This window comes from Mustela putorius, unplaced genomic scaffold, assembly GCF_011764305.1.
Source record: "Mustela putorius furo isolate JIRA1106 unplaced genomic scaffold, ASM1176430v1.1 tig00003972_pilon_pilon_pilon, whole genome shotgun sequence".
NCBI classification, from domain to species: Eukaryota; Metazoa; Chordata; class Mammalia; order Carnivora; family Mustelidae; genus Mustela; species Mustela putorius.
In genome coordinates this window covers 5109418-5136100 of record NW_025422115.1, presented here as the reverse complement: position 1 = coordinate 5136100, position 26683 = coordinate 5109418, and the positions used below count along the sequence as shown (strand labels likewise).

Here is a 26683-nt window from a genome sequence, read left to right as displayed (position 1 = left end):
ACTCAAAATCCTAGCTAATAAGAAAGCACTTGTCATTATATCTAAAAGAGCAGACAACACAGAAGTCGATAATAACCCCAAAGCAATATGAGAATGTAAAACTTTCTCCTACTGATTCCACTTACACACCTATCTATTTTTATGAGACATATGTGACTTTGAACAACATACTCATCTTTCTACATTTTAATTCTCCCACCTGTAAAGCAAGGGGGAACTAAGGTAGAAACAACTTCAATGCTTCTGTGTGGAAAGGGAATTTTCCTGGGTTACAATTCACTTAAGTAGTAAACCTGAAGCAGGTTAGAAGTCTCACAAGTGCCTCAAACTAAATATATTTTGATTCCCATGACCAGTCCAAATTCTCCCCAGTGTTTCTCATCTCAATTAATGGCACACACCTCTATCCACCCAGCTGTGTAAACAGGAGGGCTGGAAGTCAGGAATGATTCCATCCTGTCATTCACCTGCCGCCTCCAACGGATCTTAAAGCTGGTGGTTTCTACCTCCAAAACACATCTCAAACCCAATCACATCTCTCCACCAGCCAAAAGCAAAAGCCACTGTTATCTCCCGGCTGGCCATCTGCATAATCACTTAGAAGGGAGCCTTTAAAACGTAAATCCCATACCTTTCCCGGATAAACTCACTCCCCAGTGCACACATATCAACTAAATACCACCTGCAAAAGCTTTTTTAGAAAATCATACTCTTATCAGGCACTGAGAGCTCCTCACAATCTGGTCCCACGTGCCTCTCCAGCCTTATCAGGCAGCACCCTCCCTGGCTTCCCACCAAGCTCCTGGGCTTTTCTAGTCCTTTTTTTCCCAGTCTCGAAATTTCAAGAGCCAAACTCTGCATACCATTTGCTTTTCTCCTTTTAGCCTGGAAAACACTACCCCATCAACTCTGAGTTTCAAAGTAAAAATCACTTCCCTATCCAAAACTATTCTGTTATTCTTTCAGAGAAACCCATTTCTTTTATATGTAGGACTCCTTGCAATCTGTAATTGAAATATTTATTGATGTACCTGTCTATTGTCGAAATACCCAAGAGACTGTAAGCTCCTGAGGGCAGAGATCTTTGCTTTCTACACTCTAGTATACCTGCCTGTGCACAGTATCTAACGCAAAGCAGACCCTCAAACAGCTGATGGGTGGACGGAAGCAGGAATGTAACACTGCAAGGTAGATATTTTTCACTCTATAATCTATGGTCATCTTGCAGATACTACATCTTGAGTGTCAGCTATGTGCCATAAAGATCCTAATCTGTACAACTCTGCATTGCGCTGACATTTTTACCCTCTTTTATAGATATGGAAGCAGTTTCTCAGAGTACCTTGCCAGAATTCTAACCTAGGTGGACCGACTCCAAAGCCCATGCCCGCCTCACAAGATAGCCTTTCAGACATTTCAGTGGGGGCTGTGTTTCTCCTCTACCATCATTTTCTTAAGTAGTAGGCAAAGCTGATACAAAGGTAAGACTACAAAGCGAAACCATATCCAAAATCCACACTCCCTGATGGGAGATCCAGAGAGAGAATTTGGTATAACCTAATTGTTTTCCTTCTGAATCCTTAGGGCTGGGAATGAGCTGCCTTTAAAACATCATTACACCCTATTAAAATGCACTGGCTACCAAGGCAGTTTGGAAGATAAAGTCTCCGCAAATGAAATCTGAAAGCTGCTTATTATAAATAATGCTAATGGTTTCCCAAAAACGCATTCATTTGGCAATATACAGCCTGTAAGAGGATGGGTAATTTTCTTACATAAATTCCCTTCACTACCTCTTATCTACGATTAAAGACAAATAGTATACTTAACTGTATTAACTGAACAGAGTCAACCGCACCTCCACAAGTTTTCCGACATGTAAACACCAATCCACTTTATTCTTGTTTAAAACAAACACACCCTCCCACCTTAAGAAAATACCACACATTTTAAGCAGGCGTGTGTAAAAGGAAAGAAGACCCTCCAACCGACTTCCGTATTTCATTCAGTAGAATACCCACTCCGATTTCCTAAATTGGAGATTAGAGAATTAAAAACTGTACATTAAAAGCATTTGTAAAAGGTTGTTTTCTCAGTAAGTCTGAAGCAAAACACCTGCCGCTTTGCCCGTGTTAACCAAACACTAACTAAGGTCATTACGGTTTGGAAGCGGCGAACCCAGGGGCAGGGATTTCGCAGACCCGGCATCGGGATTCTCTGGCCACGGAGGGCGGGGAGGGCCCGGCAGCTATGGCGACCCGAGGCCGGGACGGGCCCGCTCCGGCCAGGGACCCCTCGCCGCTGCCCGGACGCTTCTACCGAACCCGGCGCGCTAGCCGGGGGCCGGGCCAGGGGGTGCCCTTAGCCACGCGCGCCATCCGACGCGACAGGCGGCCGCACTCACCTCGGCGCCGGCGGAGCCAGCGCTCCGGGCGCAGGCGGCGCTGAACTGCGAGCCGAGGGTCTGCGGGAGGGGCGGGGTGCCGGGGGGCGGGGCGAGGTGCAGAAGGCGAGGGGCGGGGCGGGACGGGCCCGACCGCGCACCACCGAGAGTGGGGGAAGAGGGAGCTGTGGAGAGAAAGAGAGAACATCGCGATAATTCGTCCCTGTTCTCGCGGTTTCAAAACTGCACGGACGAGAAGTTCGTTTTCCAAGCGATGTGCCTATTGGCCAAGAGCGCGGCTTCCTCCAGACTGGCCCCGCCCGCCGCTCAACATTGGCTTCCGGCTCCGGCTGGAGTTTTGCAGGCATGTTTGCAGTCTTTTGCTTTGCTTTTTGAGAGGGCGATCTAGCGCGCTCGAACCTCAGGAATTGCGCGTAACTGAGGTGTTCTTTAATACCTACATTCGTTCAAGCGCTCCGGCTCTCGTTCATTGTATACATTGGGGAGTTCCCACGACAATAACAACACCCGAGCGCTTACTGTGTACCAGGCAGCGTTCTAAGAGCTATGCATAATCTCATTAAACCCTCACAGCAATCTCAAGACACAGGTAGTTTGATGACACTCGCTTAACGAATGAAAAACTGAGGTCCTGTGGGTTGATGTAAGATGGCCAAGGTTAGTTATCAAGTGGTGATATCAAGTTAGTTATCAAGTAGCATGGGACTTAAGGGCTCGCTGTGCGCACAGACAGGTTTGTTCCAAAGGTGAGGCGGCTAACCTCGTCTCCTCTCTTGAAATATCCGAGGACTCTTGTGAGGAACGATCGCTTCAAAGGACAATAGCAGCTTCCTAGCGTGACTGAGTAGGCCGTCAATAAATACGTTTTCAAGACGAAAATTCCTATCTCAGCCGAAGGAGAGAGCTTTATCCCGGTTAAAAAGAAAAGAATTCCAAACACTGTTAGGGATCATTTTTAAAACAACTTTATTTTTAAAATATTTTGTTTGTTAATTTGATAACTTTCTGAAATGAAGAGTTTTTGTGAACTTCCTCTCCTGAAACTGCTGCCATTCATTGTTCTTTGAAAAGCTTGTTGCTGATGAACTTACCAGCGATGCATTGTCAAGCAACCTTGACTTTTTAACCAGTTTCGCGTTGGTTTATTTAGTTACGGTTAGAGATGAATAATCTCAAAAGGAGAGTTATACTAAATAACACCTACTCCACAACAGGATACGAGTTATAATGAAATGCTAATTTCCTATTTATTAACCTGGTTTTCAGAAGTTACTGAAGTATATGGCATGGGGAATGTCATGTAATTCTAAGAATTTTGATACACATTGCTAAATACCTAAGAATTTGTAGTGCTTAAGAACTTTTGCTAGGCTTATAATGAGGAAACCTACAGTTTGCGTAAAAACAAAAATAGGGTGTTAAGAATAGACCCAAATAACGAGTCTGGCCCCTAATATTGCAAAGTGATCCCAAAATGATTAACAATAGGACGACAAATGTTTAAAGCATCAATGTTAGTCACGTAGTCTTCATTTCTTTAAAAAATGAAATATTATAACGCGTTAACTTAACATCTGATGTTGATCACAAAAAAAATGAATCCTCTTGCAATAACTTCTACGCCCCTGAAACTGACACAAAAATAGCCAAAGGATTCTCTGCGTCAGAATGGCCATTTGAATGTGTCTCTTTTCCCATTTTGCCTCACTCAAAATGCTTTAAGCTAACGATTTTGCGATCTTGACAATTTTTAACATCAACAGACAGCGATGCCCCTTTAAGAAAATTCCAAGAAAACAAAAACAAAAACGTTTTAAAATTCCCACCTCTGGCTCCCCAGGATTGGGTTGCAAACTTCGACAAAATCCTGTTCTCCACTCCCCATTGGTGCGTGCTCTATCATTCATTCTTCGCCTGGAGTTTTGTGAGGTACCAAGTTGCTTTACGGGAAAAGGCAACTATAATTTAGTCGGGAACTGCCCTGCTTTAGACTTTTTCATGGTTATTAATTTGTACAAAGAATCACAAGCTGGTACAGCGGGAACCAAACTGGCAAATCAGGCTGCGGAGACAACTGTGTAATTCGCTGGAAAAAGAAACGGAGAACCTCTCCTGCGTACGGGGTAAACTGACAAAGGATTTTACGACACAGAGATTTGAGAGTTAAAGAAACTTTTCCGGTTTTTCGGTAGTTTTAAAGGAATAAGCGTCAAAGGAGAATTTAACATACAGGCACAATCTAAGTGTGACAGGAAGAGGAGTTTTCAGAAAGTGTTTTTAGGGTGAGGTTGGAAGAATGTTGTTTCCAAATAATCAGTGGATTTTTGGATGCTAAAGGGAACAAGGTAATAAGAGTAATTATAGATTATAATATACCCTAAAAAGCTGTGGTGTGTTGTTGTTGCTTTAATACGGATTTAAAGAGACACTTAGTAATATTATTGTAATTTTTCAGTGAAATGGGTATTTTTGTATATTATACCTAGCATAATAGACAATTCATCTATCAGAAAATAGAAAAGAAATTAGAATCAGTTTTGGATCCAAATTTTGTGTATCTTTGTAGATTAGGAAATTCAGAGAAAAATCTGCCAATGACTGAGGAAAACATAATATTGTTATAGGAAGCAGAACCAGTAGGTAATTAACGTTAAGGATGAATTCTCAAAAAAGAAATCCAATATTTATATTTTCAAAATGAGATTTTCATTTAAACTAAAATATGAAAGTTCAGGGAAATCTTAATAAACAAGAATAACTTATATTTGAAATAGCAACTTAATACCTTTTTTAGGATTCAGTCCAATATGTAATTCCAAAACACAGCATCTTAAAGAATCTTTAGGTAGTAATTCAACTAACAAATATACTTAGCGGTACATCTATATCTCTACAGGGCATAACTTATAGTAGATACGCAGTAAGTATTTCTTGAATGGCTTCTGTTATATGGGGATATGAAATAATAAAATTAAGTCCCTCCAGAAGCTCATGCTCTAGCTGGGAAAATGAGGCTCAAAACATTTAAGTCAAAAGCTCTGGATGCATAGATGCTATTGTAGACCACAAGCACTTCAAGAGTGCAGATCAGAGTGAGCTAAAATAATCAGGGGAGAGCTTCACAGTGAGCTTACAAACCAATTCAGTCCGAGCAATAGTCAAAATTTCAGTAGATCAAAAAGAAGGGAAGTGGCATCCCAGGGAGTAGATGAGCTCTTAGCAAATATGTGTAAGCCTAAAGAATAATTACCTCAGGCTGCAGCACAGGGTTCATTTGGAGACTTTGTTTTTTTATTTGTTTAAAAAAAAAAAAAAAAGCAAAAAGGACATAAGTTGCATGAAGAGTCAAAATTGCCAGAATTCAAGGGGTTTGGTCATGGGTTTTCAGCAGGAGTGAGACCTAATGAAAATAGTAATGGAAAAATATTAAACTGATCATGTAAATTAAGATGGTTCCAAAATAGAGACCAGAAATGAAAGGATTAAATATTGTAAATAATGGAGTACAGATTGGTAGCAGCCTCCTAAGAGATTTTATCCACGTAACTTCCCTTTCCCATGGTGGACTAACAAACCTTGAGGCATGGCCTTGTATTCTTTTAAAGCATTGAACTTATTTTATTGTTTAGTGATACAAATACAAATTTTACTAGGTGTGGTGTTCGTGGTGGTGCAGGTAATGCAGTAAACATGATTGTTAATCACCTTGGCTCAGTTCTTGCTCCTTTTGCCTCAGGATTTAAGTGTGTTTCTTGGTTCTATTCAATTGAATTGAAGGAATTTCAACACCCCCCCCCAAAAAAAAGACAAAAACAAAAACAAAACAACCTTATTATTGAAGGACATCATAGGAGGATGGGAGGTGTTCTTACTCGACTGTAGGCTTTCACTTGACCTGTTTCTCTGAGATGAAATTAAATTACATACACGAAGTGGGTTGCCAGCACGTACCAGATTACTTTCCTCAGTGTTGGGCAAACAAAAGTGAATCAAGGATTAGCTATCCCCCCCCCCTCCAAAAAAGCAGAGTTCTTCAGAGACACCAAGCAGGGTGCTTGTCTCCTGCCTCAAACCTTGCTTCAAAAGATCCTAAGTTGTTGATCAGTGGTTCTTACTTAGGTGGAGCCAGAAGGGGGAAGCTTTGGTTTTGGCAGAGAACTCTGAGACAGGGTCTCCTGCTGCAGAGGACTGATGTGGTGGGCTGCAGTACTCATCAGATCTACTCAAACATCTCTTTACTCCCCTGTATACCCTAACCATCTTTGCAGTGCAGGGGACATTAGCATTTATTTTTCTTTAGTTTAAAATTAAAAAAAAAAATGCCCTAAGTAACTGAGTTTCAGGTATCTTGTGTATGAGGTGTTTGGAGAGAAAAATCACACCAGGAAGAGTGTTTAATTGTTCCTCCAGTAAACATTTATGAGGCCTAATAGGTGCTAGGCACTAATGCATTGAGCTATCTATTCACAGAACCATATTATTATTTTAGAATTGGTTTTCAAGAGTTGGGAGCCTCTGCCACATTATCTTTGGGAATTGGGGCCGACCTAACTTAGAAAAAACTTGTAGGAGCACGTGGGTGGCCCAGTCAGTTAAGCGCCTGCCTTTGGCTCAGGTCATGATCTCATGGGCAGTGTGGGGCTCACTGCTTAGGGTGGAGTCTTCTCCTCCCTCTGTCCCTCCCCTGCTTCTGCTCACTCGCTCGCTCGCTCGCTCGCTCTCTCCCTGTCTCCTGCTCACTCTCTCTCTCTCTCTCAAACGAATAAATAAAATCTTTTAGAAAAATAATAAAATAAATAAAAAATAAATAAAAAGTCTTGTAGTCATAGATATTTAAAAGCCAGAATTATACATAAAACTGCATTGTGGTTTTACCAAAAAACCTAAAAAAACTAAACTAAAAAAACTTAGTTTTACACAAAAAAACTAAACAAATAGTTTTTTAAGCTATTTTTAATAGCTTTAGTGAGGTATTCTTTACAGACCATAAAATTCACTCATTTTAAGGATACTACTCAATGATTTTTTTTTAAAAAATTTGCAAAGTTGTGCAAGCATTACCATCTTCAAATTTTAGAAAATTTCCTGCACCCTAAAAAGATTCTTTGTGCCCATTTGCAGGCGCTCCCTACTCCTACCCAAACCCAGGCAATCACTATTGAACTTTGTGTCTATAGGTTTACCTTTTCTGGACATTTAATGTAAATGGGATCATACAATATGTGGTCTTTGCCTCTGGCTTTCACATCGCTTAAAGTTGTTAGAGTTTAAAACTTGTATCAATACTTCATTCCTTTTCACCGCCAAATAATATTCTGTCTTATGTACAATATACCACATTTTGTTTATCCATCCACCAGCTGATGGACATTTGGATTGCTTTTTGTTTCTAGCTATTGTCAATACTGCTTCTACTAGGATGTGTGCGAGGTTTTGTGTGATCAGGTGTTTTTGGTCTCTTGGGTATATGTCTAGGCATGGAACTGCTGATTTGTGTGGTAATTCTAGGTATGTTTGACTTTGTGAGGAATTACTCATTCTACAGTGAATATACAATTTTACTTTCCATGAGCGGTGTTTGAGGGGTCCAGTTTTGTTACATCCTTGCTTCTTATTGTCTGTCTCTTGGATTATGGTTGTTCTGATGGGTGTGAAGTAGTTCTTGTTAGAGTTTTGATTTTCATTTTCCTAATGACTAGTGATTTTGAACATTTCATGAGCTTATTGGTCATTCACATTATCTTCTCGGGTAAATTGTCTTTTCAAGTCTTTTGCCTATTGTTTACCTGGGTTTTTTGTCTTATTATTGAATTGTATTTGTTACATATTTTGAATTAAAGTCCCTTGATCAAATATGTGCTATATCCACAAATATTTGCAAATGTGTGCTCCTATTTTGAGTTGTCTTTTGACTTTTGTGATGGTGTCTTTTTTTTTTTTTTTTTTTTTGAAGATTTTATTTATTTATTTGACAGATAGAGATCACAAGTAGGCAGAGAAGCAGGCAGAGAGAGAGAGGAGGAAACAGGCTCCCTGCTGAGCAGAGAGTCCGATGCGGGGCTGGATCCCAGGACCCTGGGATCATGACCTGAGCCGAAGGCAGAGGCTTTAACCCACTGAGCCACCCAGGTGCCCCTGTGATGGTGTCTTTTGAAACAACGAAAGTTTTTAATTTTGATAAAGTCCAATTTATCTTTTTCTCTCATCAGTTGTGCCTTTGGTATTGTACATAAGAAATCTTCGTCTAACCCAAGCTCATACATAGCCCTTTGCTTCCTAAGACCTTTAGAGTTTTAGCTCTTACTTTTAAGTCTTTGATCCAATTGGAGTTCATTTTTACATATGGTGTGAAGTAGGGTCCCAACTTTGTTATTTTGCTTGCACCTTTCCAGTGGTTCATACATAATTTGTCAGAAGGACTATTCTTTTCCCATTGCATTACTTGGTACTCTTGTCACCCAGAAAAAAAAAAAAAAAAAAAAAAAAGACCATAAATGTAAAGGCTTTTTTCTGGACTCTCAAACCTCTTCCATTAAGCTGTATGTCTGTCCTTATGCCAGACTACACTGTTTTGATTACTGTAGCTTTGTAGTAAGTTTTGAAAATGGGAAGTGTGAGTCCTCCAGCTTTGTTCTTTTTCAAGATTGTTTTAACTATTCTAGGTCCTTTAGATTTCCATACAAATTTAAGGTGAAATTCTGAAAAAAAAAAAAAAGGCAGCTGGGATTTTGATAGGGGTTATATAAAATCTATAGATCAACTTAGGGGGTATTGCAATCTTAATAATATAAAGGCTTCTAATCCATGAACATAATGTGTCTCATTTATTCAGGTCTCCTTTGATTTCTTTCAACAATGTTATATAGTTTTCAGTGTAAAAGTTTTGTATGTCTTTTGTGAAATATATTCCTAAGTATTTTATTCTTTCTGATGCAACTGTGAATGGAAATATTTTCATTTCATTTTCAGATTGATAGATATTCAGTTTTTGTTTATTTTGTATCCTGCAACCTTAATGAAATTGTTTAACAGTTTTAGTAGGATTTTGCTGTTGTTTTCATTTTGTTTTGGGATGTGTGTGTGTGTGTATGTGTGTATGTATGGTGTCTTCCTTAAAATTTTCTACATATAGGATCATGCCACCCAGTAATAATATTTTATTTCTTCCTTTCTAATCTGCATGCCTTTATTTCTTTACCTTGCTTTAGTGCAGTGATCAGAATATCCATTACAGTCTTAAATACAAGTAGAGACGGCAAACATCCTTGTCTTGTTTCCAGTCTTAAAAGAGAAGCACTCAAATATTCACCATTAAGTGTGATGTTAGCATGAAGTTTTTAAGAAGTTTTTATTAGCCCTTTATCAGATTAAGGAAGTTTTTTCATAAGTAGGTTTTGGATTTTGCCAAATGTTTTTTCTGCATTTATTAAAATGATTATGCAATTTTGCCCTCTCTTCTAGTAATACAGTGTATTACATTAATGATTTCAGATGTTAAACTGATTTTACATTCATGGGATAAATCCTCCTTGGTCATAATGTATAATCCCTTTGTTATGTTGCTAGATTTGGTTTTCTAATATTTTGTAGCGGACTTTTTGTGTTTATAATCTTAAGGATATTGGTTTATTGTTTTATTACGTCTTTGTCCAGCTTTGCTGTCAAGATCATACTGGCCTCCCAGAATGAGTTGAAAGGGATTCCCTCCTCTATTTTGGGATAGAGTTTGTAAAAGATTCATATTTCTTCTTTAAATGTTTAGTAGGATTTACCACTGAAGCCATCTTGGCCTGGGCTTAGCTTTATGTAAATATTTTATATTAAACTATTTACTTGTTGTAGTTCTATTCAGATATTTTTATTTCCTTTTAATTCGGTTTTGGTATTTTGTATCCTTCTAGGATGTTTTTCCATCTCATGGCTTTTTGATGCCTCAGCTTACATATGGGCAAAGTTGCTTTTTAACAAGTACACTCTCATACAGTCATAATGGTTGTTATTTCCCAGGAGCCACTGACCTGGGGGTCCTGCCCCTCCCTCAAGCTTCCCTATATCCCCCAACAAGTCAGCACCTAATGGTTAACATCTGTAACAGCAGGGGAACTTCTGATCCTAGATCCAGCATAGTTGCCATCTAGATAGACTGGTTGGTCCTCCTCCTACACCAGTTATTAAATTTTTGAACATCACCTCTTGGAAACGGAAGACTGAGACCCCACTTCAGACTTATTCCTCCTATTTTGATCTGAGACTGACATGTGCTTCAGCACTCCACTGGACAGGTCTGGCAGAATTCATCAATTGATTGGATATGTCTTACTGACAGTTGTGGGCACTGATAGAGAGGCCTGGGAAGCTTTCCCCCAGGCTGGCAGGGAGAGGGTACTGTGTGAGGCCTGGGCTGATTTCTAATGAAAATTTAACCCCCAGCTATGGCTATTACAAAGAAAAGAAAAGTAGCTGATGATAAACATGTAGCTCCAAGTAAGTGAAAGGAAGACTATGTCTATGCTAACATGTTATTATAAGATCCAATACACATTGAAAGTGACACATATTTAAAAGCAAGGTCATGGATTCAAACATTTCCAGAAGCCAGGCAGGGGAATGTGATTCATTTAATCAGCTCAGAGATGCACCTTTTGGTGTTTAAACATCTCTGAAATTGGAATGCATGTTACAGCTTATGGCGAATCTTTGTGTAATAACAGTGTGTTGTTCTATTCTTATTGGTTATAAAAGACTGGTATATCTGATAATCCTATAAAAGTGATGGTAATTTAGGTTAGATTAAATTTAGGAAATGAGTGCCAAGGGGCATGGGCTGGGAAAACCACATCCCTTTATGTCACCCTCTCACTTTGAAAGGAGAGGCGTGGATCCTTAAAATAAGAAAAAGGCAACACAGGAGCAAGGACAGGTGGCAACTTTGTTGCCTCCCTGTCCCGGAGCTATAGGGAGTGATAGCAGCTGACACCTTGCTGCCAAGGCTCCTGCCATTCCCCTCTCGCTGATGTTGCCTGAGATGACATAGGCCCAGTGTGGAAGGTGTTCTGAGTTTTCCTAGGAAGCCGAAATCCCAAACGCTAGATCTTAACACGTATGTGAAAACTTCTAATTTTAAAATAATGGCTTAATTTTTTTTTTTTTCACTTTCACTCTCTGGCTGAAAATTAAAGACAAAAAAAGTATGTGCAAAGTAGAACCAGCCTGTGAGTACTTGAATTATAACTGTTGCTTTAAGGATTTAATATTAGAGGCAATGTGAGAAAAACCACTTTTTATATTTAAGCCAAAAAAGAAAGAAAAATCAGCTCAATTTCAAAGTTTAGCACTAGGTTCAAGGCCCAGAATAGCAAATATTACAGGACGTATTACTTACGTAGCTTCTAAAATTTCCTCTCTGCCTCCCCTCAGTAGAAGATAAAGTGTGGTTAAATCTGTCAAAGGTGTTACTTTTCCTGGTTATAAAAGCATATGATTAGTTTTTAAAATGCAGGCTTAGGTTTCCAAAGCAAGAGTATTTGCCTCCCAGTGCTAAAGATGGGTCAGTGAAAGTCGGGACGATGTGGTGGGAAACCACCAAATTATTAGGAGACCCGGGTCCTGATTCTGTCTGTGTGTCATTGGACAAGTCACTTGGTTTTTGTCAGCTTCATTGTCCTCAGTTATCAAAAAAGGGATAATCATAACTTCCTCCGTATCTCCCATGGCTGTGGTAAGGGCCACAGAAGATAAAATATGGGAAAGCATAAAGTGTTACATAATCATCAGTTGTGATGGTATTTTTGGTATTGCCCAAATCACATGAGTAGCTGGACCAACACACAGACTTGAATCTCAGATTCCCCCTCCCAATCTCCTGCTCTTTTTGTAGACCACACCACTTACTGAAATGATCAAATCATCAACCAGTGGGATGAATAGATGAAAAGGCTTAAGTCAAGAGCTTGTTAGAAAAAAAGCCAGCCATTATCTTGGCATCCAAGATAGCATAGAGTCTCTGTACAGCGGGGTTTCAGCAAAGCTTAGACGTTGAACCTATGGCTTGGTCTTTCATGTTTTTGAAGGGCTACCCAGGAATGAGTTTTGATGGGACTGATGGACTGAGTTTTGCTTTCTCACACACTGGCCTTCAGCTAGTTTCTTTCCTCTCTCATGTTTTCAGTCTCTGTTATTTCATGAAGGAGAGAAAAGCTCCCACTTTCTTCCATCTTGGTGAAACTGTAAAGCTCTCTTTGGATTATGAAGGAGTGGCCACACTTTACCTTGATAACTATGTCCAGTCTAATCTCTTCAACACTCACCTCTAGCCATCTCAAATCCCATTTGTATGTAGACATGGAATAAGTCACTAATCTTTTTAAAAAGGAAAGGAAAAAATGTGACCTTTAAAAAGATGTCACTCAGAACTAGTGGTATATTCTTAACTTCTTTTTTGTTTTTTAAATTTTTTAAGTAGGTTCTACACCCAACATGGGGCTTGAACTCATGACCCTGAGATCAAGTGTCACATACTCTACTGACTGAGCCAACCAGGTGACCCAGCATATTTCTAACTTCTAAGTTGGAGATTCTTATATAAATTTTCTCCCACAGCCTCAAATTCAATCTGGCTGAAAGCAAATTGATTATCTTATCAAAATGACCATTTTCCTTTACTGACTACTTCTGTCCATGACATCACAGTGTTTTAGGGATCAGTAAACTTTTTCTGTAAAGGGCGAGACAGTATGTCTCTCTTTAGGCTTTGAGAACGATAAGGTTTCTGTCACAGATACTCATCTCACCTGTTGTAGTACAAAAGTGGCTGTAGATAATATATAAATTATTGTGTTGTGTTCCAATAAAGCTTTATTTATAAAAACAAACAGTGGACAGCACTTGGCCCATGCCACAGTGTGCCAAAGCCTATCTAGAGTTCCTGGATGAAAATGTCAGAGTCAGTCTTAACTTCCTCCCTTCTTTAATTTTTACATCGAAGCAGTTCTCAAGCTGTCATAATTATTTCTTTCAGTAATTCTTCTTATCCTTCCCTTCAGTTCCCTTCTCACTTCCACTGTGCCCCTGAATTCATTCTGTGCAATATTCAGTGATTCGTTTGACTGGTGGTAAGAGTTGGCTACAGAACCATACCCACTTACTGAAGAGGGTACCAGAATTTCTAGGGAGAAGTTTTAAGAAGGATATAGAATATTCTAATTTTACTTTTAGAGAAAATGCCTACTTTGTCAGAATATAAACTATAGAAAGTAAAACCTGATAAAATCTTTTTAGATGGTAGATCATGGTTAAAAATGGTTGTCAGACATTGCTCAAATTTAGAATTTCCCAAGATTATGCAGTGTTTACAATTGGTGATGCGTAATGTGATATTAGGTGGAACACAGACCAACTTTTAAAATATTAATATTTTAATACTTATGTTTTTATTTTACACTTGATCTTAGCCAAAAGGCCGAGAAGCAATCTTGTGTTTTTATTTTAATGTGTATCGGAGAAAATACGACATCAAACCCATAATATCACTGATTATTTATTAGGGTAAAGCCGAAGTAATATTTAGGTTTTTAAAAAGTTAGTCTTAAGGAAAAAGTTAATATTGTAGGCACAATACAGATACGCTAACAGTTATCAAGATGGTAGGAGACCATCTAAAGTTTGAAAATCAGTGGCCACTTTGCTTCCTGTGGTGCCCATTACATTCGGCTATCAATTAACAGATCAGTCTCAGCATTTTCATTTCTCTTTCTTGAAAAAACCTTCAGGGGCTCATCACTATCTGCCAAATAAAGTCAATCAAACTCTTAGCCTAAAATCGATGTCTTCTAAACCTGGCTCCAGCCTTCCAGGTCTCCTCTATCTCCTTGCTTCCCAAACTGGGCTCAAAAAGCACCAGTTGCGGGGTGCCTGGGTGGCTCAGCGGGTTAAAGCCTCTGCTTTCTGCTCAGGTCATGATCTCAGGGTCCTGGGATCGAGCCCCACATCAGGCTTTCTGCTCAGCAGGGAGCCTGCTTCCCTCTCTCTCTCTCTGCCTGCCTCTCTGCCTATTTGTGATCTCTCTCTCTCTGTCAAATAAATAAATAAAATCTTTAAAAAAAAAAAAAGTAGGGCTCAGTGGGTTAAAGCCTGTGCCTTCGACTCAGGTCATGATCTCAGGCTCCTGGGATGGAGCCCCATATTGGGGCTTCCTCTGAGGTATATTCACAAGGAATTATATGACATTAAAGCCTTTGAGAAGACTTGAGGTAATAAAACTTGTCCATGTTTATGGTAGAACCCTCCTTTTGTGGAACCAGTGTTTGTGTTTACCAACTTAGTTGATCATCTTTGTCAATAACCCTCTCTTGTAGATGGTGCATTAATGTCTTGTGGGTCTTGTGTACTAGAGGGGTTGGTTTGGAACATGCTGTTCTGTATCCATGTCCCCAACCCCAGATACAAACCAACCACCCACAGCTAGCTAGAGCCCCATTTCACCTTGCTCTTCTGCCTTTGCTAATTATTCACTCTACTTGGGGTGCTTTCTCCTCCCTGTCCTTGTTCTCAAAAGCTTTTCAACCAAGCAACCTGATTTCCCATAACAGTAATGGTTCTTATTTCTGAAGTCTTACCACTTTCCACTTTTCCAGCCTTTCTTACTACCCAGTATCAGTAATATGGTAGTTGTGTACCAGATCTTTTTTTTTCCTGCTAGATTTTACATTTCTTAGAGTTACTGTTTTCCACGTAGTGCACTGCTCATAGTAGGAATTCAATAAATATTTAATGAATGAATGACAGTAGGGTGAAATTTGAGATACCTTATCTGTAGTAAATAATAGAACTGGAGTTTGAAGGATCTACATGGGGAGAGAGAAAAATGGGGAAGGATCTCTGAAAGCCTGATTAGATAGATAGATCAATATAGATCCATATCGATCTATACAGATATAGATCTATCTGTAGATCTATATCTGTATAGATCGATATGGATCTATATCGATCTATATATACCTATGTCTCTATCTATAGACACACACACACACACATGTATTTGGAAACAGCTTTATTAATTTATATACAAGAGTGTACAATCTGATAAATCTTCGCTTATGTATAAAGCCATGAAACTACCACCACAAGATAATAATATCACTATTGCCTCAAAATGTTTCTTCATTTTCAAATGATTCTTCGAGATCTCTACATCCTCCTCCTCCCTGTATCTTCTCCTCAATCCCACTCACCACCAGCCCAGTCCAAGACAACCACTGATCTGCTTTTGGTCATTATGCGTTGGTTTGCATTTTCTGGAATTTCCTATGAAGGGAGCCACATAGTATGCAGTCTCTTCCTTCTGGCTTCTTGTAACTGAACCAATTCATGTTATAACATATCTGTTTCTTTTTATTGCTGAGTATTATTGCAATATATAACTATGCCACAGTTTGCTTATCCATTTACGGACGGATGGACATTTGAGTTGTTTCTGGTGTTTGGCTATAAAAAATAAAACTCCTATGAATATTTGTGCATAAGTTCTTCCATGAACATATGGTTTCATTTCACATGTTAACATCTAGGAGTTAAATGAATCATGGGCAAGGGGAATGTTTAGCTTATTAAGAAATTGCCACGTTGGGGCGCCTGACTGGCTCAGTCACTAGGACATGAGACTCTTGATCTTGGGGTTGTAAGTTGAGAACCCACATTGGGTGTAGAGATTACTTTAAAAAAAATAAAATCTTTACAAAAAAGAGACTGCCAGGTGTTTTTTTCCAAAGTGATTGTAGCATTTTGCATTCCCACCTATAGTGTGTGCGAGTTAACGTTCCACCTGCTTAAGTATCATCAGTCTTTCCAATCTTAGCCATTCTGATTGGCGCAAGTAATATTTCATTGTGGCTTTCCCTTGTATTTCCCTAATGACTAATGATGTTGAGCATCTTTTCATGTGCCTATTTGTCATTGATATATTTTCTTTGATGATGTGTTAAAATATTTTGCCTGTGTTTGTAGTGAGCTGTTTGTTTTCTCATATTTAAGTTTTGAGAGTCCTTTACAGATTCAAGGTACAAGTCCTTTATTAGCTACATAGTTTGCAAATACTTTCTTGGAGCCTGTGGCTTGTCTTTTCATTCTCTTAACAGTTTCTTTTGAAAAACAAAGTTTTCAATTTTGATGAAGGTCCTATTTGTCACTTTGTTCTTTTTTTAATGATTCTTTTGTATCATATTTAGGAAATCTTGACTTAATCCAGGGTCACAGAGATTTTCATATAGAGATCTATGTTCCATTTTGAGTTCATTCTTGTGTATGGTGTGAGGTAAGGATCAAAGATTTTTGTTTGTTTTGTTTTTATACATAAATATCCAGTTGCTCTTTTTTTTTTTTTTTTTTGTAATTTCAGAGGTAGAGTTTAGTGATTCATCAGCTGCATATAACCCAGCGCTCATTCCATCAAGTGCCCTCCTTCATGCCCATCACCCAGTTATCCCCACCTCCTCCCCTCCTGCTACCCTCAGTTTGTTTCCTATCATTAAGAGTCTCTTATTGTTTGTCTCCCTCTCTGGTTTCGTCTTCTTTTATTTTTCCTTCCCTTCTCCTATGATCCTCTGTTTTGTTTCTTATATTTCACATATGAGTGAGATCATATAATAATTGTCTTTCTCACATTGACTTATTTCACTTAGCATAATACCCCCTGGTTCTATCCACATTGTTGCAAATGGCAAGATTTCAAGTTTTTAATGGCTGGGTAATATTCCATTGTATATAGATACGACATTTATCCATTCATCTGTCCATGGACATCTGGGTTCTTTCCAATATTTAGTTGTTCTAACACCATCTGTTGAACAGACTGTTCTTCCCTGAATTGCCTTAGCAATTTTGTCAGTGATTGGTTGTTTATATATGCTGAGGTCATTTCTCAACTCTCCATTCTGTTTCATTGATCTGTTTGTCTATTTTGACAGCAATACCAAACTGTCTTTCTTGATAGCCTCATCTTATGATGGATCTTGATGAAAAGTCATGTTCATCCTCTAAATGTATTCTTCCTTTACAAAGTCATTTTGGGTGCCTCAAGTCCTTTGCATTTTCATATGAACTTTAGAAAAAGTTTGCCAATTTCTATAAAGCAAAAACCCTTATGGGATGCCTGGGTGGCTCAGTTGGTTGAGCCGCTCCCTTTGGCTTGCCTCATGATCCCAGGGTCCTGGGATTGAGTTCCACTTCAGGCTCCTTGCTCAGTGGGGAGCCTGCTTCTCTCTCTGCCTCTGCCTGCCACTTTGCCAGCTTGTGCTCTCTCTACCTCTCTGTCTCTGACTAAATAAATAAATAAGTAAAATCTTAAAAAAAAAAAAAAAAAACAAGAAAAAAACATTCAGGGACTTAGATCTGAATAGCTTTAAGTCTATCAATAATTTGGGGAAAATTGACATCTTAACAATATTGGGTTTTCCAACCCATGTTACATAGTATATGTTTAAGTCTCCTTTAATATCTCTCAGCTATATTTTGTAGTTTTAATTGTACAAGTCCCATTCCCTTTTTTGGAAGATTTATATCTATTTCATTTTTTAAATTAACATATAACGTATTATTTGTTGCAGGGGTACAGTTGTGTGATTCATCAGTCTTACACAATTCACAGCCCTCTTCATATTTTTGATGCTATTGTTCACAGCATCTTATTTTATTTGATTATCCACTGCTAAAATATGTAAATGCAATTTTGATATAGTGTTTTTGTATCTTACAACCTTGTTAAACGTATTTATTCTAGGAGATTTTTTCCTGCATATTCCATCAGATTTTCTACATAGATAAACTGTCTTGCGTAAAGGCAGTTTTACCTCTTCTTTCCAGTTTGGTTCCCTTTTATTTGTTTTTCTTGATTGATTGCACTAGCAGGCACCTTTAGTACCATGTTAAATCAAAATATTGAGAGTGAGCCTCCTTGTTTTGTTTCTGATCTTAGGGAGAGAGCATTCTGTCTTCACTAAAAACTGTAGGTTTTTCTTAGATAGATGCCCTTTATCGGGTTGAGACAGTACAGTTTTATTCCTACTTAGCTAAGTTTTTTTTTATGAGAAATGGATAATAGATATTTGTCAAGTTCTTTTGGGTTGTTCATCAAAATGATCATGCAGTTTGTCTTTTGTAGGTTACTGATATCATGAATTATATTGACTGCTTTGTGAGTGTTAAACCAATTTTGCATTCCTGAGATATACTCTACTTGGTCATGATGAATTTTCTCTTTCACATATTACTAGGTTTAATTTGCTAAATTTTTCTTTTAATTTTTGCATCTACATTCCTGGGGAATATTGATCTGCAATTTTCTTTTCTTATTTCTTCTTGTTTTGGAATTAGGGTCTCATAGAATGAGTTAGGAAATATTCTCTTTTTCAATTTTCTGGATTGTATGAAATTGGTATTATGTCTTCCTTAAATATCTGGTAGAATTCACTAGTGAAACCCTTTAGGCCTGGAGTTGTTTTTCTTTTTTTTTTTTTTGGAGGGAAAGTTTTAAAAATACAAATTCAGTTTCTTTAATAAATATAGTGCTATTCAGGTATCTGTTTCTTCTTGAGTGAGCTTTAGTATTTTGTGTCTTTAAAAGAATTTGTCTATTCATCTAAGTTGTCAAATGTATTGGCATAAAATTTTCATAACATTCCTGTATTAAACATACAATATTTATAGGCTCTATAGTGGTGCCATCGCTCTCATTCCTGATATTGGTGATTTGTGTCTTCGCTCCTTCTTTTCTGATTAGTCCAGGTAGACATTTAATCAATGTGATTGGTCTCAAAGAACCAAATTTTGGTTTCATTGCTTTTTCTGTCTTGTTTTTTCTATGTTTACTTCATGGATTTGTGAGGCGAGCTTTATTATTTACTTTATGCTTTCCTTCTGTTTACCTTGAACTTACTTTGCTCTTTTTTTCTAGTTGCCAAAGGTAAAAGCTAAGGTCATGATTTGAGAACTTTCTACTTTTCTTATATATGCCTTTAATATAAAAAATCCTCCATAAGGATTGCTTTAGTGGCATTCCCAAATTCTTATGTGTTGTGTTTATATTCATTCAGTTAAAACTACTTTCAAATTTCTTTTTTGATTTCTTCTTTAAACCATTGTTGAATTTTTTTTTTTTTTTAAGAAGCATGTTGTTTAGTTTCCAAATACTCGAGCATTTTCCAGGTATCTTTCTGTTATTGACTTAAAATTTAATCCCATTGTAGTCATACAATATATTTTGTGTGTCTTAAATCCTCATAAATTTACTGAAACTTTTTTTATGACCCAGAAGATAACCTGTCTTAGTTAATGTCTATGTGCACTTGAAAAGAGTGTTATTCTACTCTCCTTGAGTAGAGTGTTCTAGTAAATGTCAAATCAAGTTGGTTGATGATGTAGTTCATGTCTTATGTTTCCTTAACTGACTTTCTGCATATTTGGTGTGCCAATTATTAAAAGCAAGGTATTTAAATCTCAGACTGTAATTGAGGATTTGTCTATTTCTCCTTGCGATTCCATCAGTTTGGGGTGTCCTATTTCAAAACTGTTATTAAGTTTAGAAATGCTTAGAATGATTATGTCTTCATGACTGATTGACCTTTTATAACTATAAAATGACCTTTTTTTCTTTTTTTTTTTTTTTTTTTATTTTTTTTTATTTTTTTTTAATTTTTTATTTTTTATAAACATATATTTTTATCCCCTGGGGTACAGGTCTGTGAATCACCAGGCTTACACACTTCACAGCACTCACCAAATCACATACCCTCCCCAATGTCCATAATCCCACCCCCTTCTCCCAAACCCCCTCCCCCCGGCAACCTCAGTTTGTTTTGTGAGATCAAGATAATATTCTTGGCTATACAATTTACTTTGATATTAATAGAGACAATCCAACTTTGTTTTTGACTAATTTTAGTATATAATTTTCCATCATTTAACCTTTAATCTAATTGTCTTTCTCTATTTGAAATGAATTTCTTATAGACAACATACAGTTGGGTTTTACATTTTTATCCAGTCTGTCGATATCTATCTCCTATTGTGGGGTGTTTAGACCATTTACATTTAATGTGATTGCTGATATAGTTAGAGTTAAGCCTGTCATCTAGCTATTTATTTTCTATTTGTCCCATATGTTCTTTTTTCTCTTTCCCTACTTTTTTCTAGTTTCTACTGGATTGTTTTTATGAGTCCTTTTATCTCCTTTGCTGGCTTATTACCTAAAATTCTTTATTTGGTTATTTTAATGGTTACTTGGGGCTTATACTATACAACTTTGACTAGGTCTACCTTCAATTAATATTATACCACTCCACATAGAGTGTAAGATTTTGACAATTCCATTCCTTCCTTCCTAGCCTTTATGCTATTGTTATACATTTCACTTATACATATGTTACAAGTCCCACAGTACATTATTTTTTGTTAAAAAAAGTTGATTAGGGGTTATGGACATTGGGGAGGGTATGTGCTTTGGTGAGTTCTGTGAAGTGTGTAAACCTGGTGATTCACAGACCTGTACCCCTGGGGATAAAAATATATGTTTATAAAAAATTTAAAAATTAAAAAAAAATAAAGAGGGAAAAAATTTATCTTAAAAAAAAAGTTGATTATCTTTTAAAGAGATTTAAGTAATATGAAAATAGTCTTACATATTTGCCCATGTAAGTATCATTCCCATTGTCTTCATTCCTTTGTGTAGATCTAGATTTCCATTTGCTACCATGTTCCTTCCTTCTGAAAGACTTCCTTTAATAGTTCTTGGAGAACATTGGAGTGCAAATCTGCTGATGATTAATTCTTTCAGGTTTTGGTTTTGAAAGATCTCTATTCACTGGTGCAGATTTTAGCTTGACAACTTTTTTTCTTTCAATACTGTAAGTATGTTGTTTTACTCCCTTCTCATGTGCTTTTTGTCCCCCAAGAAATCTGCTGTCATCCATATATTTATTTTTTCATACTAATATGTTTTCCTTCTATGTTTAAGATTTTTCTCTTTACCTTGGTTTTAAGGAATTTGGTTATGCTGTGTTTTGGTGTAGTTTTCTCTGTTTCTTGTGTGTAATGCTCATTGAGCTTCTTGGATCTCCAGATTTTTGCTTTTCCTAAAAAGTCTGGAAAATTTGGGGCTGTTATTTCTTCAAATATTTTTTCTGTCCCTGCTACAGTCTGCTTTCCCATAGAGACTGAAATTATATATATTAGGCAATTTGAAGTTGTTTCATAGCTTACAATTTTTTTTTTAATTTTTTATTTTTTATAAACATATAGCTTACAATTTTTTAGATCGTTTCTATTGCTAAATCTACAAGTTCAGTCATCTTTTCTTCTGTAATATCTAATCTGTCATTAATCCCATCTAGTCTATTTTTCATCTCATGTAATTTTCATATCTAGAAGTTGAATTTCAGCCTTTTAAATATTTTCTGTGTCTCCACTTAACTGTTTAAACATATGGAATACAATTATAATAACTACTTTAATACTCTTTTCTACTAATTTAACATCTGTGTCAATTCTGGGTTTTGAGTGATTCATTATTGTTCTCATTATGGCCCCGGTTTGCCTGTCCCTTTGCATGCCTAGTAATCTTTGATTAGATGTCAAATTTTGTGAATTTTACCTTGTTGCATGCTAGCTATTTGTGTGTCCTATACATCCTTGAGTTTTGTCTTCTGGGGCAGTTAAGTTACTTAGAAATAGGCTGATCCTTCTAAGTCTTATTGTTATGCTTTGTTAGGTGAGTCTAAGCAGTGCTCAGTCTAGGGATAGTAATTTCACACTACGGAAACAAAACCTTTCTGAGTGCTTTACCCAATGCATTATGAATTATGAGTTTTCCAGTCTGTTTGGTGGGAACAGGTATTGCCGGCCCTGTATGAATGCCAGACACTGTTCCTTTCAATATTACTAGAAGGATTCTTTTCCCACACTCAAATATTTTTCTTATACACATGCCGATCAGTATTTTCTCTCCATGTTGTAAGGATCCCTCTGCTAATCACAGGATCCTTTCTCAGTGCATCTCTAGCCTTTCCAGTAATCTATCCTATGAACTCTAGCTACCTATTCTCCCCAGGTCCTCAGCTCTAGTTTCTCAACTCAGAGAGTCTCATGGTTACTTCTGTGTTTCTGCTCCTTGTATGTTCTAGAAACTTTCTCAAAGCAATAAGCTGGGGTAATCATGGGTCTCACTTTGTTTCTTTTTTCTGTAATCACATCTGATATCCTATCTCTTGAAAACCATTGTTCCATAATGTCTTTGTCTGTGTGTGTGGGGGGGGGGGGGGGTTGGTTGGTTGGCTATTTCAGGCAAGAGAATGAATCTTGTCCCTATTGCCCCATCTTGACTAGAAGTGAAAGTTATTAAATAATAATAACTTATTATTAATTAGCTATTCCTTATTAAAGTCATTATTTCACTGCTTCAAAGTCAGTTGGGTTTCAGGGGATATAATCTGGGTTCTTTGAGAGTTGTTTGGGCTTGCTTGATTTCTCCTGTATATACATATATAAAATACATGTATAAATATGTATATTTTAATGAACAAGGAATGTTTGGTTTAGTTAAAATTGGAAATCAGCCTGATAGTTTTGCTAAGAAGTTAGTACTACTTATCAGGATCTTTTTGGATGGAGTACTACTAATTTCAAAGAACTCATGGGTAGAGTGTTGGAATTTTCCTAGATTTAGCATCAGTTTCGAAAAATGCATATTTGTCTAAGTAAGTATGGAAATTACCACTTAACATCCTTATTTTCTTATTTAGAGGACAATGTATATAAAAATATGCAAGAATCAAAGGAAACCCTCATATCTAATCACCTAGACGAAATTGTTGCTGCTGTCAGCATAACGCCTGGAAAGAAGATCCAAAACAAGCTGCCTCAGACAGCGCTATTCCAACCTCCTCGAGAGAAACTCCACCATTGTGAAGAGAAAGCAAAGTCCTATTCTAGCTGTCACGAAGTAAGGACCCTTCCTTTTCTATGCATGCACTCAGGTAACTGATGAGAGTTTAGGTTACATTTTTAGCTTCAGGAGTTTGGTACAAGAGAGTATATGGAGTAACAAGCAGGTGTAGCCCTCCAGGCTCCAGGCACAGGGCTTGGCACAGTCAGCATTATACTTGCTGAATGAATGACAAGTGAGCAAACAGGTTTACCCTGACCTTCAGCGAGTGTATACTAGACCAACTGGTTGTAGGTTTGACCTCCTGGAGTCTTTTTCCACCGGCGCGTACATAGTTCCTGAGCTCCACCTAGTGCCGGGTTTAGGCACTGCAACAGAACACAAAGGTGGAACTTGTACAGAGCTTAACAATTCTTACTTTCTTGATCTTCTTGTTTTCCACATACGTCGTTCCCATTCTGTCCTCAGAGTTTTGCTCATTCACTCGCTCATTCAGTATGCATTTCTCTACGACCACTTACGTGGCGGGTCCTGTGTGGGGTTGAGCGTGTGGCTTTTGATTTTGGCTCCGGGTCCCAGGATGGAGCCCCGCCCTTCTGGCTCCTTGCTCAGCCAGGAGTCGGCTGGAGAGTCTCTCTCTCTCCTGCTGCCCCTCCCCACTCAAATAAATAAATAAGTCTTTAAAAATAACAACCCCAGCAAGGAATTTTAAGAGCCTGAACTACAACAGAGGCAGCTGTGATGCTGAGATACAACAGGAATTTGGATTTGTGAATCACGGAGGCGATGAAGGGGTTGTCGAGGCAAGAACCAATCATTGGGGTAGGGGGTATATCCAGTTCATGACTTAGCTCTGAGTCTGCTTGGTGGTGGGAGGCTTGCCAGTGTGTTTGCCTAATTGTGATGACCACAGGATGAAGAGCAGGATTATGGAGAGGAGACATGAATTTGGTTTTGAACATGGACTTAATCATTTTCCAACCCATATTTGTTCAGTATCCACTATGTGCCAGGCTCTGTGCGAAGTACACAGTAGGCTGGCAGCCTTTCTCTGCCAGATCTGCAAGAGATCTGCAAGAGAATTAAGCCTTAATTCTTAAGACTTAATTAAGAAGCCTTAATTAGGGGCGCCTGGGTGGCTCAGTGGGTTAAAGCCTCTGCCTTCGGCTCAGGTCCTGGGATCGAGCCTGGCATCAGGCTCTCTGCTCAGCGGGGAGCCTGCTTCCCCCACCTCACCCTCTCTCTGCCTGCTTCTCTGCCTACTTGTGATCTCCGTCTGTCAAATAAATAAATAAAATCTTAAAAAAAAAAAGCCTTAATTAAGCAGTTGCAGTCAGCATTGTAAATACACGAGCAAGACAGAAGTCGTGACATTAAGGAAGGAGGAGGGGCCTGTCTGTGAAGAGGGAAGGTATGAGCTGAGACCTTAGGAAGGGAGCCAGCATGGAGGAGTTAAGGGAAAAGAGTTCCAGGGAGAGGGAACAGCACATGTGAAGTCTCTGAGGTGGGCACGAGTGTGACATGTTTGCAGTGAAAGAGGGGACTGCGGTCTGATGTGAAACAGGTGTAGAGAGAGAGTTTTCACTTAGGACCTTGCAGGTCTCTGGCTGAGTGTCCTGGGAGGTCTTAAAAGTGTTTGCAGGAAAGTATTATCATGATGTAATTGGCTTTTTAAAATACCCATTTTTATTCTACTTTTTAAAAATATTTTCAGATTTACAGGAAAGTCCCCAAGATTCACCAGTTAACATTTGCTTTATTTCTCTGTGTGCATATCATTATTTTCCTGACTGTCTGAGAGTAAATTACAGATATTACTGTCTTTTACCCCCTGAATACATTAGAGGATACTCTCCAGGTAACCACCGTCCGACAATTAAAGTTAGGAAACTAATATTGGTACGATATTTTCATGTAATCTACAAACCTTATCCATATTTCTCGAAGTATCTCAGTCATGTCTTTGGCAGGAAAAAGAAATCAGACAGATCCATGCTCTGCCCCATAAATTCATGTGGGATACAGTTGTCAAGTCTTTTTAGCCTTCATTGATCTACTAAAATGGTTCTTTAGCCTGTCTTTGTCTTTAATGATCTTGATATTTTTGGGAAAAGTACTGCATTCATCTGCTTTGGCTAGACTGGGTGACTTAACAGACATGTATTTATCACAGTTTGGGAGACTAGAAGTTCAAGATCAGGGTGCCGGCAGGATTGGTATCTGGTGGGAGCTCTGCCCTTGGGTTGTAGATGGGTGCCTTCTGGTCATGTGGCCTCTCTGCGTGGGGAGGGGAGGATAAAGGGGAAGAGAAAGGTGTCTGTTTTTATAAGGACACTAATCCTGTTGGATCATGGCGCCACATTTATGACCTCATTTATCCTTAATCACTTCCTTAGAGGCCCTATCTCCAAATGCCACCTTGGGGGCATATGTTAAACCTGAATTTGGCCGGGGTGGCGGGGGGGACACAAATATTCAGTCCCTAACAAGTGACTCCAATTCTTTTATACAATATCTCTCAAATTGCTTTGGTCCTGTGTTTCCTCCTGAATAGATGCAGGTTATTCATTTGTGGCCAGAGTCCCATAGACACGACCTAGGGGCCTTAGTGCATCATAGCGGGAGGCATAGTGTTCTCTTGTCTCCTTACTCTGACACTAACTTTGATCACTTGGCTAGATGCTGTCTGGTAGGTGGCTTCTCTATAGAATTACTATTCTCCCCTTTGTAATGAATCCGTGTCTTGTGGGAAGATTCATCAAGACCCTGTTATCTATCCCATTCCTCATTAAAACTTCACTCCCTAGTTTTAGCTTCCATTAATGAGTCTTGCCTGAATCAGTTATTACTGTGATGTTTGTCAGATGGCGATTCCCTGACTTAAGCATTCTTTCTGCATTTATGTGTTGGCGTTATTATAAGGAAGAGGTTTTCCTCCTTTGCACTTTGTTATTCCCTCATTTATGTCATGTATGGGCTCAGGAAATTGTGTTTCGAATATGTTGCAATTTATTATCGTCTCCAAAACTTAAACTGTCCCGTATGTGCCAGTATTGGCCCCTTCATGCTGGCTCCCTTCATGTCCTTGGTACATCCCCATTAATCTTTCCTTTTTTAAAAAATTTTATTTATGTATTTATTTATTTGACAGACAGAGATCACTGTAGGCAGAGAGAGAGAGGGGAAGCAGGCTCCCTGCTGAGCTGAGAGCCCGATGTGGGGCTCAATCCTAGGACCCTGGGATCATGATCTGAGCTGAAGGTAGAGGCTTTAACCTACTGTGCTACTGAGATGCCCCACTCTTTCCTATTTTTTTCACATTCATCTGGCACTTTCCTTGCTCCAACTGT

The 26683-nt window shown here is 38.3% G+C and overlaps 2 protein-coding genes across 9 annotated transcripts in view; one reads left to right on the top strand and one right to left on the bottom strand.

Moving 5' to 3' along the window:
* LRRC28 (leucine rich repeat containing 28) overlaps positions 1–2514 on the bottom strand; it is a 157470-nt gene extending 154956 nt beyond the window's left edge. For 2 of the 3 annotated variants that reach the window (XM_004759820.3, XM_004759821.3), the window contains exon 1: positions 2405–2514. The gene's annotated coding sequence lies outside the window, so the exon portion shown is untranslated. The remainder of the gene's footprint in view (positions 1–2404) is intronic. The other variant, XM_013060096.2, reaches the window with a different exon arrangement.
* A 1793-nt stretch (positions 2515–4307) lies between these two features.
* The window catches only part of TTC23 (tetratricopeptide repeat domain 23), a 97088-nt gene continuing 74712 nt past the window's right edge, over positions 4308–26683 (top strand). Inside the window, exons 1-2 of one of the 6 annotated variants that reach the window (XM_004759813.3) lie at positions 4308–4527; positions 23191–23390. In XM_004759813.3, the coding sequence (XP_004759870.1) occupies positions 23211–23390 (180 nt within the window). In that variant the 5' untranslated portion in view covers positions 4308–4527; positions 23191–23210. Of the gene's footprint in view, positions 4750–10335; positions 10687–10720; positions 10889–23190; positions 23391–26683 lie in introns of those variants that run through there. The other 5 variants (XM_004759812.3, XM_004759814.3, XM_004759811.3 and 2 more) reach the window with 5 other exon arrangements.